Source organism: Sapajus apella, unplaced genomic scaffold (assembly GCF_009761245.1).
Source record: "Sapajus apella isolate SASKATOON/1434 unplaced genomic scaffold, GSC_monkey_1.0 scaffold22, whole genome shotgun sequence".
NCBI lineage: Eukaryota > Metazoa > Chordata > Mammalia > Primates > Cebidae > Sapajus > Sapajus apella.
This window is the reverse complement of record NW_022436962.1, coordinates 26145525-26167548: the sequence shown is the minus strand read 5'-3', so window position 1 is coordinate 26167548 and position 22024 is coordinate 26145525. Positions and strand designations below refer to the sequence as shown.

Here is a 22024-nt window from a genome sequence, read left to right as displayed (position 1 = left end):
AGCAGTTAGACACTTTGGGGGCTGAAATAATTTACCAAATATTTTCCTGAAGAGTTTTTGGCATTTTATCTGGTATATTTGTTTCTTAAAAAATGAATATTAATTCATCAGAAACAACAACAAAAAAATACAGATAGTCCTCAAATTACAATGGTTCAACAATGATTTTTTTTACCTTACGATGGTATAGAAGTGATAGACACTCAGTAGAAACTGTACTTCAAGTACCCACAGAACCATTCTGTGTTTCACTTTCAGTATAACAGAAAATAAATTCAATAAATTACACAAGGATGCTTTATTATAAAATAGGCTTTGCTAGATAATTTTGCCCAACTGTAAGCTAATGTAAGCTGATGTAAGCTAATGTAAACTAATGTAACTGAGCATGTTTAAGGTAGGTTAGGTAAGCTATGATGTTTGATAGGTTAGTGCATTAAGTGCATTTTTTGACTTAATATTTCTACTGATGCGTTTAGCAGGATGTAATCCCATTGTAAATTAAGGAGCATCTGTATGTAAGTTTTCACCTGGAATTCTATTACTTTTGTTTTTGAGACAGGGTCGAACACCTCAGCCTCCTAAGTAGCAGGGGCCACAGGCATGTATGCGCCACTAACGCCCAGCTAATTTTTAAATTCTTTGTAGAGATGGGGGTTTCCCTATGTTTCCAGGGCTGTTCTTGAACTCCTGGACTCAAGTGATCCTTCCGCCTCAGTCTCCCAAAGTGCTGGGATCATAGGCGTGAGCCATTGCGCTCTGTCCAGCAATCCTATTTCTTTCTTTTTTTTTTTTTTTTTTTCCTTTTTTTTGAGATGAGAGTTTCGCTCTTGTCACCCACGTTGGAGTGCAATGGCACAATATTGGCTTACTGCAACCTCCGCCTCCTGGGTTCAAGCGATTCTCCTGCCTCAGCCTCCGGAATAGCTGGGATTACAGGCATGCACCACCATGCCCAGCAAATGTTTGTGTTTTTAGTAGAGACTGGGTTTCACCATATTGGCCAGGGTGGTCTAAAACTCCTGACCTCAGATGATCCACCCATCTCGGCCTCCCAAGGTACTGGGATTACAGGTATGAGCCACTGTGCCTGACCGGACCCAGCAATTCTATTATCTAGTAAGTTTATTTTAAGTCAATATGGGTATGTGCAAAAATTCAGTCACAAGACTGCTCAGATTGTTTTTCAGAGTATAACTGAAAAGCTAGACACAAGAAATGTGCCGAACTAGTGGATTAGCTGTACAACTTATGATTGACATTTAATCTAATCGCATTAAAAATGATGCTGCCAATAAACAACTACTAACACAGAAGACTTCAAGACACTTGGTCAAGTGGAAAATAAACAAGAGGCGAGTTACAAAACTATGTACAAACATGATTATAAAGCCGAGATACCTGGAGGAGAGCCCATGAGTCTTCCAGACACATCTGATCCTGGTAATTTCCTCTTTAAAATTGGAACAATCTTTTCATCAAAGTACTCCATTGCCATGGAGGATATATCCCTTAATTCTTGAAGTACTTCATGAGCTCGTTGAGGGGCTCTGGTAGAATTGACATATCTCAACACGCGATAAATCTCATCAATCACCTAAAATAACGAATTCTCATTAGCACTTTAGATTTTTCTTTTTTTAATAAAGAAAATAGCTAAATAGGCAGGTAAGTAAAATTGCTTTAAAACTGCTTGTTCTGCAATTCTGGCAATGACTTGTAGGGTGATTTAAGTGATGTACTGGCCACTGATGAATACTGCCATTTACAACACATGGCTTTTGGGCTTGTTATAATACCTTTTTTTTTTTAAATGGAGTTTTGCTCTTGTTGCTCAGGCTTAAGTGCCATGGTGTGATCTCAGCTCATTGCAACCTCTGTCTCCTAGGTTCAAGTGATTCTCCTGCCTCAGGCCTCTCGAGTAGCTGGGATTACAGGCACCCACCATCACACCTGGCTAATTGTTTTTCTATTTTTAGTAGAGACGGGAGTTCATCATGTTTGCCAGGTTGGTCTTGAACTCCTGACTTCAGGTGATCCACTTGCCTTGGCCTCACAAAGTTCAGGGATTATAGGCGTGAGCTACCTCCCCCAGACTGTTACAATACTTTATACTTATATTTATTAAGCACCTTTCATGTATTGGTATTGTATTGCGGCTGAGGAATCAGGATGAAAAAAATAAAGCTCCTGACCCTGAAGGAAATCACAGTGTAAATGGGGAGATATATGTGTACACAAGTGATACAAACAGGGGTATACAAATTGCTACAGACACTAGAGAGCTAAACTAAGAAATGAAATCCGTATGGGAGCTGGGGTAGGGTTGGCGATTGCATAAACCCATATTTAATTAATCCTCCAAACCTGAATCTGTTCCCCTAAGCTGCAGGAACTCAGCATGATTTCTCTGCTCTTTTTAATACTGCCTCCATATGCTCTGTCCTTTTAAGTTTTGTTTCTCTGAGACTTGTTATGGATTGGAATGAAGTCTCCTCACTTCCTTGTCATCACTAAAAGGTACCAGAAGATCCTTTTTTATTATGGGGAGAACACCTAACTCTCTTGCTGGAACGGTAAATAAACCTTCCTTAGGCATTTATGATCTCAGCTTTCATCGTTGTGAGGTTATCTTTAATACTTCCCATGGCTTCAGTATAAGCCTGAAGATAAAATTCCCGTTTCTTTTAAGATGGAGTCTTACTGTGTTGTCCGGGCTGGAGTGCAGTGGCACAATCCTGGCTCACTGCAACCTCCGCCTACAGGGTTCAAGCAATTCTGCCTCAGTCTCCCGAGTAGCTGAGATTATAGGTGTGCGTCACCACGCCCAAGTAATTTCATATTTTTAGTAGAGACTGGGTTTCACAATGTTGGTCAGGCTGGTCTTGAACTCCTGACTTCAGGTGATGCACCCTCCTCGGCCTCCCAAAGTTCTGGGATTACAGGTGTAAGCCACTGTGCCCGGCCTAAAATTCCTATTTCTAAAGACCCCAATATGGATGACATCTACTCCAATGGGCTCTTCCCTCATAAGAACTGAGGGTTAATCAACCAAACCATTCTGTCACCAAAATCTCAAACAACCTGTCATCCCACATATTCCTCCTCCTGCATTTATCTAGCTTGTTCCCAACTCTGGATCAATCTTACAGCTCACCTTCCCTTCTCCTTTACTTAGGCTGCACAGCACAGCCAGAGAATCATACAATCTTGCAGAATAGTATCAGGGCAAATTCACAGCCCTTCACATTTTCTAGACTCTCAGCATAATGTGATGACCTTTGTCAGTGGAGTACGATGTGTGCTTAATGTCAGCAAAATCAAACCTTAGGATGTGTCCTTATTGTAAGCCTGTGAAGACGTCACAGAAGAGGCCAGGTTTGTGGGCCTGGAGAACTAAACAGGAACTGGCTTGGGCTGAGGTGGTGCACGTAGGCAGATGCAATGGAGATGAGATGTGCTGACTTTGAATTACGCGGGACATGTAGGTGATATTTGCTAGCAGGCAGCTTGAGATACAGGTTGGGAGTTCAGGAGAGGAATTTTGGATGACGGCTAATTGCCAAGGGAGAACACATTTATTTCTGGCAATATTATTATATTATGAACTTACTTTAGAAGAAGATAACCCTTTGCCCCTATAAAAACTTACTGAACTACTATTTTAGGAACGATTACATATATATATATATATATATATATATATATATATATATACACATATGAAAAATGGAGTACTTTCCCTTAGACTTACAATTATGTAAGCCTATCATAACTTGTAAAATAAATATTATTCAAGCATTAATTGAGTTCTATGTACTTGTCACTTTTCTTCCTTTTTTTTTTTAAGTTGGAGTTTCACCATATTGGTCAGGCTGGTCTTAAACTCCTGACCTCAGGTGATCCACCGTGCCCAGCTATACTTGTCACTTTTCAAAGTACTGAAGTAAAGAGCGGTAAATAAGGATGACAAGATAATCATTCTCATGAAGCTAAATTAAACAAGAAAATAATTTAAAGGAGTGCCACATGGAAAAAAGAGGGTAATGATAGTTTCTACAAGGAAAGGAGGGAATAACATGAGACAGGTGGTTGGGAAAGGCTTCTTTGCCATTTGTAAGAAAGACTGAATGATGAGGAAGAACTGATCAATTGAAGATATGGGGAAAAAAGTGATTCAGGTAGAAACAGTAATGACAGTGGCGCCAAGGTCAGTGTCAGCTTGGCTTGTTCAAGGAGTTCAAGGACTAGAAATAGACACATTATATATATACGTGTATATATCCAAGGAGTAAATATTTGTGGAAACTAGTAGCTCAAAGCTTTAAAAATTATATAATATTTATATATAATTAAGAAATAGTTATTAAAATTAAAAATCTAAGCCAAAGTAGAAAATCAGTATTTAAGGGGTCCTTCATATTGACTGATATTTCATGTATAGTGATAGGATATTAATTGACCCATAATAGTTTTTTGTTTATCAAAGTTTTATATATAGATTATACATAGGAAAAGTTCCACGGTATTCCATATATATATATTTTTTTGAGATGGAGTTTTGCTCTTGTTGCCCAGGCTGGAAATTCTCTTGCCTCAGCCTCCCAAGTAACTGGGATTACAGGCGACTGCCACCACGCTAGGCGAATTTTTCTATTTTTAGTAGAGATGGGGTTTCATCATGTTGGCCAGGCTGGTCTCAAACTCCTGATCTCAGGTGATCCACCTGCCTCGGCTTCCCAAAGTGCTAGGATTACAGGTGTGAGCCACCATGCCCAGCCTTCCATAATTTTTAAATGTTGTCCCCAAGGCTAATACGTTGCATCTATAGATACAAACTGGCCATCAGCCCTTTGAACTAAATCAGGTTTTTTGCCCCACTTTTTTGCCCCAGGGCTTTTGCACATTCTCATCCCTTTCCTATAATGCCATCCCTGTATATCACACTTCAAATTCCTTAGTCATACATGAGGTCACAGTAACACTGTACTTTCTGAGAAGTCTTTTCTGAACCCTCCTCCAGTTTAAATCATGTTAATATCTTCATCCAACCCTTTATTTCCATTCAGAATACACATTACAATTTGTAAGTACATCTTTCTGTTAATTTCTGTCTTCCCTATAATGTAGTAAACTCAATGACAGAAGAGATCACACCACGTTTCACTGTCAGATCCCCAGAACCTAGCAGTGTCTGGCACATGGCAGTTAATAAATAAGGGGTAAAGATGGTTAAATATATTAACATCAATTAATACAGCTGAACAAAACTGTTTAAGGGCAAATGACAGGGTTAAATTCAACACAAGAATTTGTTTTTGGCCGGGTGTGGCAGCTCATCCCTACTGTGCCAGCACTTTGAAGGCCGTGGTGGGAAGACTTCCTGGGGACTGTAGTTTCAGAGCAGCCTGGGCAACATAGAGAGCTCTGTCTCTACAAAAAATTTAAAAAATTGGCTGTGCATAGTGGCACATGCCTATAGTTCCATGAGCTATGATCAGCCCAGGTGACAGGGCAGACTGTCTCAAAAAAAAATATATGGTTTTTCAGAAGTCAGATAATTATGTTTTGAACACAAAGGTCATATGAACAAGGTTTCTATTGAGAGGAACATCTTTCTTCATAGAATAAAGATAGACTATGGGCCGGGCGCGGTGGCTCAAGCCTGTAATCCCAGCACTTTGGGAGGCCGAGGCGGGTGGATCACGAGGTCAAGAGATCGAGACCATCCTGGTCAACACGGTGAAACCCCGTCTCTACTAAAAATACAAAAAATTAGCTGGACATGGTGGCACGTGCCTGTAATCCTAGCTACTCAGGAGGCTGAGGCAGGAGAATTGCTTGAACCCAGGAGACGAAGGTTGCGGTGAGCCGAGATCGCGCCATTGCACTCCAGCCTGGATAACAAGAGCGAAACTCCGTCTCAAAAAAAAAAAAAAAAAAAAAAAAGAATAAAGATAGACTAAACAAAATAAAAAAGAGAGGAACTTCTAAAAATACATAATACTTAAATGAAAGACCCATAAACAGCCAACCAAAACTCAGACTCAGTAAGTTCAATGTACAAGCAAAGTGCTGTGTAAAAAAAGAGTAGAGATAAGATCTGCTTGAGACAGTTGGGTAGGTCTAATGAAGGACATGGTAATAAGGAATAAGTAAAATTTCAACAGGTAAGGAAACTGAGAGCAGGAAGGTATACCTGGCTAAAGAATGTGGAACTGAGCACAGGGATGATGTGGATGGATGGGTGAAAGGATAGCAACTCTAACATTTATAGAGTAGTTATGCAGTACTATCATGTACCAAGCATTTATTCTAGGGTGTTTTTGAAAAACACACATTATACAATTAGTCCTTTTCCATGATCCTTCAGAATAACTTTCATACCAAGATATCCTATAGGAAGTGCTAACCGACAGTAAATTATTAGGTTGGTGCAAAAGTAATTGTGGTTTTGCCATTAAAAGTAATGTGAAAATACATCTATAATTTGTGAATTATCCTTACTGTATTTAGTCTTCTAACTATAGTGTAAAGGCAAGTTAACTCTTCCCATTTGCCTCAAGTCTTCCATTAAAAAAGAACATTTTATTATTATTATTATTATTTTTTTAAGATGGGGTTTCACCATGTTGGTCAGGCTAGTCTTGAACTCCCGACCTCAGGTGATCCGCCCGCTTTGGCCTCCAAAGTGCTTGGATTACAGGTGTGAGCCACCGCACCCGGCCAAAAAAGAACATTTTAAAATCTTACTGTATAGAGAGATTATTTTAGTCAAATGGGATAATCTATGTTTTCAATAAAATTTAAAATAATCTCTTTTCTTTATCTAAAAGGTTTAAGCAGAGGACAAGGTGAAGGAAAAAAATAAGGGAAGAAAAGTATGTGTGAGAACCACACTGTTTCTACCATTCAGAATTTTAAGTGACCACCACGGTACATATTACTGAAGCATGGTATTTACCAAATTTTCAAAATAATTCATTTTCCAAGTAGATTTAATACTTTTTTTTTTGCAAATTACATTAACAAGACTGTAATGGTATGAGTCTTGAGGTCTAGTAGAAAGACCACAGACCTTAGGAAGGTCACTTACTCTTTTTTTTTGAGATGGAGTTTCGCTCTTGTTACCCAGGCTGGAGTGCAATGGCGCGACCTCGGCTCACCGCAACCTCCACCTCCTGGGTTCAGGCAATTCTCCTGCCTCAGCCTCCTGAGTAGCTGGGATTACAGGCACGCACCACCATGCCCAGCTAATGTTTTGTATTTTTAGTAGAGACGGGGTTTCACCATGTTGACCAGGATGGTCTTGATCTCTTGACCTCGTGATCCACCCACCTCAGCCTCCCAAAGTGCTGGGATTACAGGCGTGAGCCACCGCGCCTGGCCCGGAAGGTCACTTACTCTTACTGGCTGTTTCTACACCTTTCAAATGATATGCCACATGCTGAACCTACCCAGGCTGTCGATAATAAAATAGTCAGTCCCTCATATCCTCAGGGGTTTGGGTACAGGATTCCCATTGCCAAAATGTGTGTGTGCTCAAGTCCTTTATATAAAATGGCATAGTATTTGCATATAACATAAATCATCTCTAGATTACCTACACTACCATGTCAAAACTATGTAAATAGTTGTTACATTGTATTATTTTAAAATTCATATTTTAAAAATAGCTGTTTTTTAAAAAACTTTTTCTTCTCTAAATATTTTCTATCCATGGTTGGTTGAATCCATGAATGTGGAACCCATGAATACAGAGAGCTGACTTAAGTTATAAAAAATGTTTTTTAGTTTTATGAAAGTACAATACAGGCTGTACCTGGTGGCTCATGCCTATAATCTCGGCACTTTGAGACACCTGTAATCTCAGCACTTTGAGAGGCCGTGGGAGGCAGGAGCTCAAGAGCAACATAGCTAGAAACAGTCTCTACAAAAATTACAAAGTACCCTATCACATTTCTAACACACAGAAGAGGTACCATACTTATGTCTAAAGTGGCACAGTAACAAATTATATACTATGAATATCATTTAGGCCTTTAGACTATTGTGGGTGAGAAATAATCTTTTTAAATCTACTGTTTAGCAAACAAAGCTCCTGTTAGAATACTGAACCTTATAAATTCTCATTTTCTTTTTGTTGTACTTGAGATTTCCTTAACTTTCCCTTCTATCCCTTTTATTTTTTTATTTTTTATTTTTTTTTTGAGACGGAGTTTCGCTCTTGTTACCCAGGCTGGAGTGCAATGGCGCGATCTCGGCTCACGGCAACCTCCGCCTCCTGGGTTCAGGCAATTCTCCTGCCTCAGCCTCCTGAGTAGCTGGGATTACAGGCACGCGCCACCATGCCCAGCTAATTTTTTGTATTTTTAGTAGAGACGGGGTTTCACCGTGTTGACCAGGATGGTCTCGATCTCTTGACCTCGTGATCCACCCGCCTCGGCCTCCCAAAGTGCTGGGATTACAGGTGTGAGCCACCGCGCCCGGCCCCCTTTTATTTTTTTTTAATTTTCTCTATATTTAAAATTTTTAAGTGCATTAAAAATTTTCTGAATATTCTTTTTCTTTTCTTTTTTTTGGAGATAGACTCTTACTCTATAGCCCAGGCTAGAGTGCAATGGTGTGATCTTGGCTCACTATAACCTCCACCTCCTGGATTCAAGTGATTCTCCTGCCTCAGCTCTCCGAGTAGCTGACACTGCAGGCATGTACCACCACACCTGACTAATTTTTGTATTTTCAGTAGAGATGGGGTTTCACCATGTTGGCCAGGCTGGTCTCAAACCCCTGACCTCAGGTGATCTGCCTGCCTTGGCCTCCCAGAGTGCTGGGATTACAGGTGTAAGCCACCACACCTGGCATGAATATTCTTTATGTGACATGCTTGTTTGGATATAGTCATGTGCTGCATCATGATATTATAGTCAATGACAAACCCATATATGAGGGTCATTCTGTATAATTATGATGGAGTTGAAAAATTCCTATTGCCTAGTATTTACTATATTATACAAAAGTCCTCATTTTAATGTTGATAGGTTCTTGAAAACTCCGACTTTAAGTGAAATGACATGTAACAAAACCAATTTTATCATACGCCAATTAATATAAACAAGTGTTAAGTTCCTAAGGCATATTCCCAGTCACAAAAACATCATCAAACTTCTAAATAAAGACCTAAAACACTTCTTTCTTTTTTGAGGAGTCTTGCTCTGTTGCCCAGGCTGGAGTGCAGTGACGCCATCTCAGCTCACTGTAACCTCTACCTCCCTGGTTCAAGAGATTCTCCCACCTCAGCCTCCAAGTAGCTAGGACTACAGGGGCCTGCCATCACGCTTGGCTAATTTTTTGCATTTTTTTTTTTTTAATAGTAGAGATGGGGTTTCACCATGTTGGCCAGGCTGGTCTCGAATGTCTGATCTCAAGCGATCCACCTGACTCAGCCTCCCGAAGTGCTGGGATTATAGTTGTGAGCCACCGTGCCCGGCCCCTAAAACACTTCTAATATTAAACCCTGAAATAAACTATACATACACTTAATAAAGCTTAATAAAAACAAGTAAGATAATGAATTCAATATTTGGTCAATCAGTAAGCTATGGCAGTCATAATGGTGGGCAATCAGGAAATACATATTTATAAAGCAAAAATTGTATTTTGAGACAGAGTTTCGCTCTGTCGCCAGGCTGGAGTGCAGTGGTGCGATCTCAGCTCACTGCAACCCTCACCTTCTGGGTTCAAGCGATTCTCCTGCCTCAGTTTCCTGAGTAGCTGGGATTACAGGCGCACACCAGTATGCCCAACAAATTTTTGTATTTTTAGTAGAGACGGGGTTTCACTATGTTGGCCACGATGGTCTCAATCTCTTGACCTCAGGATCCACCACCCCCCTTGGCCTCTCGAAGTGCTAGGATTACAGGTGTAAGACACCTCACCAGGCCTTTTTATTTTATTTTTATTTTTTTGAGACAGGGTCTCGCCCTGTTGCGAAGGCTGAAGTGCAGTAGCATGACCATGGCTCACTGCAGCCTTGACCTCCTGGACTCAAATGATCCTCTCACCTTGGCCTCCTGTGTAGTTGGGACCAAAGACATGTGCCATCATGCCTGGCTAAATTTTTTTTTTTTTCTGTAGAAACAAGGTCTCCCTATGTTGCTCAGGTTGGTCTTGAACTGGTCGCAAGTGATCTTCCTGTCCTGGACTCCCAAAGTGCTGGGATTACAGGCATGAGCCATCATACCTGGTTCATTCTTTTTTTTTTTGAGATATAGTTTCACTCTGTCTCCCAGACTGGAGTGCAGTAGTGCGATCTCAGCTCACTGCAACCTCCACTTCCAGGTTCGAGTGGTTCTCGTGTCTCAACCTCCTGAGTAGCTGGGATTACAGGTGCGTGCACCACGCTCAACTAATTTTTGTATTTTTAGTAGAGATGAATTTCACCATGTTGGCCAGCTGGTCTCGAACTCCTGACCTCAAGTGATCCATCCACCTTGGCCTCCCAAAGTGCTGGGATTACAGGTGTGAGCCACCATGTCTGGCCTATTTATTCTGGTTGAGGGTTGCAGGTGGCTGGAGCCCATCCTGGCAGCTCAGATCACCAGGTGGTTATCCATCCTGTCCAGGATGCCATTTCACTGCACGGTGCCCTCACACCCACACTCACTCAGACTGGTACTACTAAGACATGCTAATGAACCTAACAGGCACAGCTCTGAGGAAATCAGAGTACACAGAGAAAACTCATGCAGACACATGGAGAACACACAAATTGAACAGACAGTGGCCCTGGCCGGAAACTAATTTTTTCTTTTTCTTTTTTTGAGACAGTCTCACTCTGTTGCTCAAGCTGGAGTACAGTGGCGTAATCTTGGCTTATTGCAACCTTAGCCTCCCAGGTTCAAGCGATTCTCCTGCCTCAGCCTCCAGAGTATTTGGGACTACAGGCCCATGCCACTGCACCCAGCTAATTTTTCTATCTCTCTCTCTCCCTCTCTCTCTCTCTCTCTCCTCTCCCTCCCTCCCTCCCAGTTTGCTTATTTATTTGACACAGAGTCTCATTCTGTTGAGGCTCACTGCAACCTTCACCTCCCAGGTTCAAGAGATTCTTGTGCCTCAGCCTCCCGAGTAGGTGGGATTACAGACGTGCACCACCACATCCAGCTTTTTGTATTTTTAGTAGAGATGAGGTTTCACCATGTTGTCCAGGCTGGTTCAAACTCTTAAGCTCAGGCAATCCGCTTGCCTTGGCTCCTGAAGTACTAGAATTACAGGTGGGAGCCATGGTGCCCAGCAATTTTTTTTTTATTTTTAGTAGAGACAGGGCTTCACCATGTTGGCCAGGCTGGTCTTGAACTCCTGATCTCAGGTGATCCACCTGCCTCAGCCTCCCAAACTGCTAGGATCACAGGCGTGAGCCACTGCGCCCGGCTTGAGTTTCTTTTTCTCATCAATATTATAACGAAATGACAGTAGGCTAAATGTTATTACAAGAAAGTCAAAAATTAAAATGTGAAGAATCCCTGAGCTCAAGTGACCCTCCTGCCTTGGCCCAGGTGTTGGGATTGATAACAGATATGAGCCACCATGCTTGGCCACCCCCAATTTTTTTTTTTTTTTTGAGGCAGTCTCGCTTTTTTTACCCAGGCTGGAGTACAGTGGCACAATCTGAACTCACTCCAACCTTTACCTCCTGGGTTCATGCGATTCTCCTGCCTCGGCCTCCTGAGTAGATGGGACTACAGGTGCACGCCACCATACCTGGCTAATTTTTTATTTTTAGCAGAGACTGAGTTTTGCCACGTTGGCTACGCTGGTCTTGAACTCTAAATCTCAGGTGATCCGTCCACCTCAGCCTCCCAAAGCTGGGATTATAGGTGTGAGCCATGACTGGCCCCAAAATTAAAAGAAAAACAAAAAACAAATTTAATATGCCTGTAGTCCCAGGTACTCAGGAGGTTGAGATGGGAGGATTGGCTTGAGTCTGGGAGGTCATGACTACAGTGAACTGTGGTCATGCCACTGTACTCTAGCCTAGGTGATACAGCAAGACCCAGTATTAAAAAAAAAAAATTAATGTAGCCTAAGTATGCAGTGTTTAAGAAGTGTACAATAACGTCCTAGGCCTTAACATTCACTCACCACTCACTCACTGACTTACCCAGAGAAACTGAGCTCCATTCATGATAAGTGCCCTATATAGGTACAGCATTTTTTATCTTTTGTACCCTACTTTTACTGTACCTTTTCTATGTTTAGATACACAAATACGACTGTGTTACAATTGCCTACAATATTCAGTACAGTACCAAGGTGTACAGGTTTGTAGTTCAGGAGCAACAGGCTATACCATATAGCCTGTGTGTAAGAGCTATCTAGGTTTGTGTAAATACACTATGATGTTCACATGACAAAATGACCTAACAATGCGTTTCTGGGATGGATATATTATTTTTAATACATGACTGTATTATGTTTTCCTTTTTTCCTGCTCTGTCTCGCCCAGGCTATAGTGCAGTGGCTCGATCTCAGCTCATTGCAGTCTCTGTCTCCCAGGTTCAAGCAATTCTCCTGTCTCAGCCTCCCAAGAAGCTGAGACTACAGGTGTGTACCACCACACCTGGCTAATTTTGTATTTTTAGTAGAGACAGTGTTTCACCATGTTGGCCAGGCTAGTGTATCTTTTCTAATTTCTCAGAATAATTCTTTTTTTTTTTTTTTAGAAAATGTCTTACTCTGTTGCCCAGGCTGGAGTACAGTGGCACGATTTCAGCTGACTGCAACTTCTGCCTCCTAGGTTCAAGTGATTCTCCTGCCTCAGCCTCCTGAGTAGCTGGAATTACAGGCACATGCCACCATGCCTGGCTAATTTTTTGTATTTCTAATAGAGATGAGGTTTTGCTATGTTGGCCAGGCTGGTCTAGAACTGCTGACATCAGGTGATCTGCCCACCTCAGCCTCCCAAAATGCTGGGATTACAGGTGTGAGCCATCCCCGTTGGCCTGTTAGATCTTCTTTAATATGAAGATATTAAAGATATATTCTTCTTTTTTTTTTTTTTTTTAAGGTATAAGGCTGCATATATTTATTTTGGGACAAGCATCGTAAAAGGAAATATGTTCCCAACTAATCTGTGAGTATCTTCACATTAAAATCAAGTTTAAAAGAAACAAAACAACATTCTGTAAGCATTAAACTTAAATGGAAGGATAGTCCTCAAAATAACTGACCTATGCTTTTCAAAAATGTGAAGATCAAGTGACACAAAGAACCTAGGGAACTGTTCCAGATATAAGACGAAAAGGGTCCATGCATGGTTTTGGATTACATTCTGTACTGAGAAAAAAAATTGCTGGGAAAAGTGTTATTGGAATATGTGATGAAACTTAAGTATGACCTGTCAACTACATAACAGTATACATCAGTGTTACAATTTTCTGATTTTGTTCTCTGTACTGTGGTTAATTGAGAGTAACCTAGCTTTTAGGAAATACAATGAAATATTTAGGAACTAATATAGCACAGTGTCTCCATCTTATTTTCAAGTAGTACAGGAAAAAAAATTATATTTTATTTTCTTGAGATAGGATCTTGCTCTGTCATCCAGGTTGGAGTGCAGTGGAATGATGATCAAGGCTCATTGCAGCCTTGACTGCCCAGGCTCAAGCAATTGTCCCACCTCAGCCGCCCAAGTAGCTAGGACTGCAGGTGCATGCCACTATACGCCACTAATTAAAAACAATTTTTTTGTAGAGATGAGGTCTTACTTTGCTGCCCAGGTTAGTTTTGAACTCCTGGTTTCAAGCCATCTGCCCATCTTAGCCTCCCAAAGTATAAGGATTACAGGCATGAGCCACCAAGCCTGGCCAAAATGTATTTTAAAGAGAAAATAAAAGCAAAGAAGACAAAAGGTAAATAACTGGTGGATCTGCAAATAAGCTCTATGGGAGTTCCTTGTACTAGTCTTGTAATTTTTGTTTAAACTTGAAATTATAACAAAACAAAAATTTAGACATTAAAAAAAGGAATAAAAAATTTACCACCACCAGTTTTCTTTCATAGAACACTAAATACGAGGCAATAATACCTAGTATGTAGATTTTTACTTCTGTTCAGGGAAATATAGCTTCATGGCCTTATGTAGTCAATCATAGTGTAAAAACCCTAATTCTTGGGAACCACTGAGTTTCAGTAAGAACAAAAGGGTTACCAGGGGTACTAGGGACAGTTAAGAGCAGAGACTGTGCAGCTCGGTGTGGTGGCTCACACCTGTAATCCCAGTACTTTGGGAGGCCAAGGTGGGTGGACTGCTTGAGCCCAGGAGTTCGAGACAGCTTGGGCAACACAGTGAGACCCTGTTTCTTAAAAATTAAAAAAAAAAAAAAAAAAAAAAAAAAAAGAATATCAATGTGGTAGTTAGGGTTGGCCAACTATGCCCCTATTTAGTTTACTGGAACATGGGCACACACATTCATTTACCACACATTGCACATGGCTGTCCTCGGAATTGCACTGCTGTGACAGAGACCACAAGGCCAAAACGATTTCTGATTCGGCTTTTTACCACAAAAGGTTGCTGATCCCTGTCCTAGATAGTAACAGCAAACTTGTAACCCGTCTGAATTCTTTTTTTTTTTTTTTTTGTGACAGGGTCTCACTCTGTCGCCCAGGCTGGAGTTCAGTGGTGCAATCTTGGCTCACTGCAACCTCCGCCTCCCAGGTTCAAGCGATTCTCCTGCCTCAGCCTCCCGGGTAGTTGGGATACAGGTGCCCGCCACCACGCCCAGCTAATTTTTGGTAGAGATGGGTTTTTCACCATGTTGGCCAGGCTGGTCTTAAACTCCCGACCTCAAGTGATCTGCCTGCCTTGGCCACCCAAAGTGCTGGGATCATAGGTTGTCTGAAATCTTTAGAGAGCTTTTAATGCTCTCTCTATCACTATGGTCCCTGTCAACGGACCTCATTTTAACCCCCCCAAGTGAATAAGCATTTAGTTTTTGCTAAGTAGAAGGGCAATGATCTAGCTTGTCTGCAATTGGAGAGGTGACCTGTAGGTTTGAATCATTCTTAACTACAGATTCTCAACCAACCTTCCTTTTTTCAGTTCCACTCTCATAGGTGTCTGGCTAGAGCTTTCAACTCTAGAACTTTCTGTTTAGCAGAACTAAGGAAGTTAAGTCTTAAACTGACAGTAGGGAAAGCTTCTTGGCTTTAACTTCCTCAGTTCTGCTAAATCAGTTACCATTTGTTCTTCTACTTTCCAGCTTTCAAAATTTTATTGCCACTGTCTTCTCTCCTTATCTCATCATTCTTGTGGGTTTCTGTCTTTCTTTCCTTTTTAACATGAGCTCATTTCTATCTGAGTGGGCCTCTGAGAGAAACTAGAGGAAAGTCTGTATTCAATCTGCCATCTTTAACTTACCAAGGGTAAATGTGACTGCCATTTTGGAGAATAGTTTAAAAAATACTTTTTTCCCCCAACTATTACTTTAAAGGTTCAAAATTCTGGTACATATCTGCTATCTAATTTAAACTATAATGTTGCTACAACCCAGATTCACTTCACTTAATAAAATACTCTACACCTAAAGTTTGACAAAATGAATGTAGTCTACATAAAACCACAAAAGTGAGTTTTCTTAACAAAGTATAAAAATTTCTGTGGCCAGGCACAGTGGCTCACGCCTGTATTCCCAGCACTTTGGAAGGCTGAGGCAGGCGGTGAGGTCAGGAGTTTGAGGCCAGCCTGGCAAACATGGTGAAACACTGCCTCTACTAAAAAAACAAAAATTAGCTGGGTGTGGTGGCGTGCATCTGTAGTCCCAGCTACTTGGGAGGCTAAGGCAGGAGAATCGCTTGAACCTCGGTGTCGGAGGTTGCAGTGAGCTGAGAGTGTGCCACCACACTCCAGCCTGAGCAACAGAGTGAGACTCCATCTCAAAAAAAAAAAAAAAAAAAAAAAAAAAAAAAGCTTCTGAACTTTTAAGTATAACTCAGAAGTGATTCGTCAGGGAAAACAAGAACAACTTATCATAAATACCACATATTAAATGAAGATTATATGTTAGGCTGAAAATTATTTGGTATAATGTTCTTACTTCAGCATGTGAAAATTAAATGTCACATCCTTATATTTTGAAGACAGGATGTGAAAATTTTAAGCATGAGAAATACAAAGAAGGGAACACTCATAAAACAATCCAAATAATGCAAACTGGGTTATGGTGGCAGTTTAATTTAGCCTAAGTAAAAGGTGCCAGCTACATAGAAATAAAAGTAATATTCTCAGTATAAACAATGTTGCTTTAGGCCTTTAGGGCAGATATAAGCAATAAAGAAGGTACTTTTTTTTTTTTTTTTTTGGAGACTGATTCTCACTCTGATGCCCAGACTGGAGTGCAGTGGTACGATCTTGGCTCACTGCAACCTCTGTCTCCTGGGTTCACGTGATTCTCCTGCCTCGGCCTCCCAAGTAGCTGGCACTACAGGTACGTGCCACCATGCTTGGCTAATTTTTTTTTTTTTGTATTTTTAGTAGAGACAGGGTTTCACCGTGTTACCCAGGATGGTCTCAATCTCCTGACCTTGTGATCCGCCCACCTCAGCCTCCCAAAGTGCCGTGATTACAGGTGTGAGCCACTGTGCCTGGCCAAGAAGGTACTTTTAAGAATAAAATAATCCAAGTTGAATTAAGTGTGCAAGGACACATATCTGATAAAAACAAACATTTTTTTGTTGTTGTTGTTATTTCCAGTCCAAGGCAGGCTTGCAGGAGAAAAAGAAATTGGGATAAATTCTTGTGAAAAAATTGGTCCTATTAAGTAAAAACAGAAGAAAACAGTAAAGACAATTGAGAAACCAGAAGACTGGAGTATAGCTTTTCTTAAATCAATTAAGTTTTCCGGGACTCAGTTTTCTTTCTTTCTTTTTTTTTTTTTATATTGAGACAAGAGTCTTGCTATGTTGCCAGGCTGGAATGCAGTGGCGTGGTCTCGGCTCATTGCAACTTCTGCCTCCTGGGTTCCAGCAATTCTCCTGCTTCAGCCTCCTGTGTAGCTGGGACTACAGGCATGTGCAACCACGCCCAGCTAATTTTTGTATTTTTTAGTAGAGACGGTGTTTCACCATATTGGCCAGGATGGTCTCGATCTCTTGACCTCGTGATCTACCCGCCTCGGCCTCCTAAAGTGCTGGGATTATAGGCATGAGCCACCGCGCCTGGCCGGGACTCAGTTTTCTTATCAAATAGCGACAGTAATACTTGTTTTAGCTACCATACATGGCTGTGATGGAAAGTAAGATAATGTATACAAAAGAATCAGAAAGTGCTTCATAAATATAAGATATACCAACGACAAGAGAAAAGGATAGGTAGGTATCCACTTTATAAGGCAAAGTTAGGGAGAAAATTCCTTTCCAACTGCTGTCCCATTGTAGACAAGGTAAAAGCTTCACTTACAGAGCTGTCCAGAGCAAATGCTCAAGAGGACCTACTGCATCTTGGAAACACAAGATGTTTTCAATTGTTGCCACCTGACTTTTGTTCCTTCATGTAGGTACTACATCAAGTGAAAAGTCAACAATTGGCCAGGAGCAGTGGCTCATGCCTGTAATCCCAGCACTTTGGGAGGCCGAGGCAGCCAGATCACTTGAGGTCAGAAGTTAGAGAACAACATGGTGAAACCCCATCTCTATTAAAAATATAAAAATTAGCCAGGCATGGTGACATGCGCCTGTAATCCCAGTTATCTGGGAGGCTGAGGCATGAGAATCACTTGAACCCGGGAGGCAGAGGTTGTTCTGAGTGGAGATTGCTCCGCTGCACTCCAGCTTGGGAGACACAGCAAGACTCTGTCTCAAAAAGAAAAAAAAAAAAGAAGTTAACAAGAAGTGGTTTCCAAAAACAACAGGATTCAAGTGGATTTAACATTATTCATTATTTGTTCAGACTCTAAAGATCACCATTCCAAACATGTGAGCCTGATCAACTAGAACAGAAATTGGCAACTTTTGTACAGGCCAAATACTAAATTTTTCTTTTCTTTTTTCTTGAGATAGAGTCTTGCTCTGTTGCCAGGCTGAGTGCAGTTGTATGATCTTGGCTAACTGGAACCTCTGCCTCCAGGGTTCAAGTGATTCTCAAGCCTCAGCCTCACAAGTAGCTGAGATTTTAGAGATGAAAACCACCGCAGCCAGCCTGGATACTAAATATTTTAATCTTTGTAGGAAACATGAGCTCTGTCACAAACTATTCAACTCTGTTACTTAACTGACTGAAATCTCTTTGAAGTTACGAAAACTTCAAAGTAATTTAAGTAAGATGTTTCTTAAATATTAATGTTTTTAACAATGAGATATGCAATAAAAACTATGATGCTGGCCAGGCGTGGTGGCTTACACCTGTAATCTCAGCACTTTGGGAGACTGAGGTGGGCGGATCATGAGGTCAGGAGTTTGAGACCAGCCTGGCCAACATGGTAAAACTCTGTCTCTACTACAAACACAAAAATTAGCTGGGCAAGGTGGCACACACCTGTAATCCCAGCTTCCCAGCTACTGGGGAGGCTGAGGCAGAAAAATCGCTTAAACTGGGAGGCGGAGGTTGCAGTGAGCTGAGACTGCACCATTGCACTTCAGTCTGGGTGACAGAGCAAGACTCCATCTCAAAAAACAAAACAAAACAAACAAACAAAAAACTATGATGCTATAGGAAACAAGCTATACTGGTTCAAAGAACTTCTCAGGAACACTTAAAAGTTAAGGCCTTTAAGTCAGATTCAGAGAAATCTGGCGTAAGAATCACTCTGAAGTTTCTAACTGGTCATCCTCCTCACATAGCACCCTACAAAAAGCATCAGTAGGTAATATGTTGGTATGCAACAAGAGCTTTAAAAGAAAATGTATGTAATGTGAAGAAAGTGAGATATACCAAAAATATTTCAAATACAATAGAAATGGGATTCCCCTCAAAACAAATGTCAAAGAAAACTAAAAATGGCCAAAGTACATATTAAATATTGCCAATGTAAATTATCTTTGGAAATAACAAAAAGAGAACATTGAAATTTTACTAGATATTAGTTATTTCCAACTATGTTAAGGGAAGCTTTTGCCAGCATCAACAAAGTAGCAAAATGATCTTTAATTATATCTCCACCACCTCCATATAAAAAGATACAGACACATCTAATCTGAATTTATACTTAATTCAAATTCAAGAAGCAGGGTACTACTGAAGGCAGGAGTAGTATGTTGAATGCTGGAATTTTTATTAACCTAGTAATAGTAAATATGCCACAATACTTATTTCTGTGTTGAAGAGGACTGTCTGTTCTGAGAATACTGCTAAATAGCAATTGTTTATTCTTGTCAAATTTGAAAGTTTATAAAGTTGTCTTTGTGAAACATTTCTCAAACAAAACAAAAACCAGCTTGTCCCTCCTATTCTACCTCCCCAAAATTGTAACAGTCTTGAAGCTGGGGACAATACCTATGTTGTTCATTGCTGTATCTCTGGCATCATAACAAAGAGTAAAACCTCAAGATTTTTTCCTGAGTATGAACTCTTAAAAAAAAACTTCTCTAAAGAATATTAGGGTTTCAAGTGTCTATTTCATAATTGGAATTTTAAATATAAAGATCACACAAATGATACATATTTATAACTGTACAGAAGCTAAACAAATTCATTAGTAGAAACTCATTCAGAGAAGTAGGAACAATTCTAACATTTCTAAAATCAAAAATTCGTAACTTTATAATAAGTTTATGCAGGGCAGTCCAGCTGTTCTAGGCAAGCGATTCTATTTTACCTTTCCTGGGATGAAGCAACAGAGATTGGAATCCACATATTTCATGAAAGTCATATTTAATAGTGACAGCCTTGTTTCAACAGCAGCAAGAATGTCTGCATGACGAGCTAATGAATGGTTTCTCCTTTCTGACTCTCTCCTATAATAATAATAATAATAAAAGCAAGGCAACCATTAAAGCAGTATTGTGGACTAAAATATTAAGCAATCAAGATGACTTAATGAAACAGTTTTTTACATGTTAATTTAGAAATCTACCATTGGGTCATAATTTAACTGTAATGATTAATGAATCACTATGCCTAGAAATCCTTACCAAGGACTGGTATTCACTGACAAATATTTGAAAAAACAAACAAACAAACAAACAAAAAACAAACGACTTTTTTTTTTTTTAATTAGGTTTTTTTGGGGGCCGGACTTGGAGGCTCATGCCTGTAATCCCAGCACTTTGGGAGGCTGAGGTGGGTGGATCACCTGAGGTCAGGAGTTTGAGACCAGGCTGGTCAACATGGTGAAACCCCATCTTTACTAAAAATACAAAATTAGCCAGGTGTGATGGTGTACGCCTATAGTCCCAGCTACTAGGAGGCTGAGGCAGGAGAATCACTTGAACCTGGAGGCAGAGGTTGTGGTGAGCCAATAGTGCACCACTGCACTCCAGCCTGGGTGACAGAGCAAGACTCCATCTCAAAAAAAAAGAAAAAAAAAAAAAAAAGTTTTTTGGTTACCAAGTCTAATGGCTACTAGAACCAGAGAAATTAGATAACTAGATTACACATGGAAACATAGGCAAGAGACTATAATGCTTTTGACCATAAAATTTAACTCCTTTAAATTTTTTAACAATTTGAGAAATAACTCATATATAATAAAATTATCTTAAGGAAGACAATTTAGTGCTGTTTAGTATATTCACCGAATTGTACATCTATCATCACTACCTAATTTCAGAATATTTCCATCACCACAAAATGAACTCCTGTAACCACTATCAGCCACTCCCATTCTCCCAGTTCCTGGCAACTACTGATCTACTTTCTGCTGCTATGTATCCACCTATTCTGAACATTTCAGATAAATGCAATCGGTATGTGGTCTTTTATGTTTCTGGCTTCTTTCATTTAGCATAGTTTTCAAGGTTCATTCTTGTTGTAGCATGTACCTTTTTTATTGTCCAATAATATTACAGCATACGGACATATCATCATTTTGTTTACTCATCAGCTGACGGTCACTTGGGTTGTCTCCACTTTTTGGCTATTATGAATAGTGCTGCTAAAAACGTTCATATATATGTTTTTGTGCAAACATATGTTTTCATTTCTCCTGGGTACTTATCTGGGAATGAAACTGGTGGGTTAGACAAAAAGTTAAACTCTGTTTAACTTTTTGCGAACAGCCAAACAAACCGTTTTCTAAAGTGACTGCACCATTTTACATTCCCAACATTGATATATGAAGCCTGCAATTTGTCCACATCCTCTCCAACGTTTTTTCATTGTAGCCATCCTAGTGGATATAAAGCACTAGTGGATACAAACCTTGCAGTGGTTTTTTTTTTTTTGAGACAGTTTTGCTCTGTTGCCAGGCTGGAGTGCAACTTCTGCCTCCCAGGTTCAAGTGATTCTCCTGCCTCAGCCTCCTGTGTAGCTGGGATTACAGGTACCCACCACCACGCCCAGCTAGTTTCTGTACTTTTAGTAGAGACAGGGTTTCACAATGCTAGCCAGACTGGTCTCAAACTCCTGACCTCAGATGATCCACCCGCCTCGGTCTCCCAAGTGCTGGGATTACAGGTGTGAGCCACCACACCTGGCCCCTTTACCCATTTTTAAATTGGGTTGTCTTTTTATTATTGAGTAGTAAGAGTTCCTCATAGAATCTGGATACATGGTTTGGACATGTTTTCTTCCATTTTGTGGGGTGTCTTTTCATTTTCTTAATGGTGTCTTTTGAGCCACAAAAGTTTTAAATTTTAAGTCCAATTTGCCTGATTTTTTCTTTTGCTACCTGTGCTTTTGATGTCACTTCCTAATCCAAGTTCATGAAGACTTACTAGAGTACTATGTTTTCTTCTAAGGGTTATATACTATAGCACTGACATTTACACTCAGGTCTATGATTCCTTTTGAGTTAATTTTTATATACAGTATGAAGAAGAGGTCCATGAAGATAACCAGTTGTCCCAGCATCATTTGTTGAAAACACTA

At 40.3% G+C, this 22024-nt stretch overlaps 1 protein-coding gene across 1 annotated transcript in view; it reads right to left on the bottom strand.

Annotated features, from left to right (window-relative positions):
- FBXO28 (F-box protein 28) overlaps positions 1 to 22024 on the bottom strand; it is a 44635-nt gene that overhangs the window by 6220 nt on the left and 16391 nt on the right. Inside the window, exons 3-4 of the mRNA XM_032289370.1 lie at positions 19812 to 19950; positions 1402 to 1597 (exon numbers count right to left, since the gene is read on the bottom strand). Of these exons, the coding sequence (XP_032145261.1) occupies positions 1402 to 1597; positions 19812 to 19950 (335 nt within the window). The remainder of the gene's footprint in view (positions 1 to 1401; positions 1598 to 19811; positions 19951 to 22024) is intronic.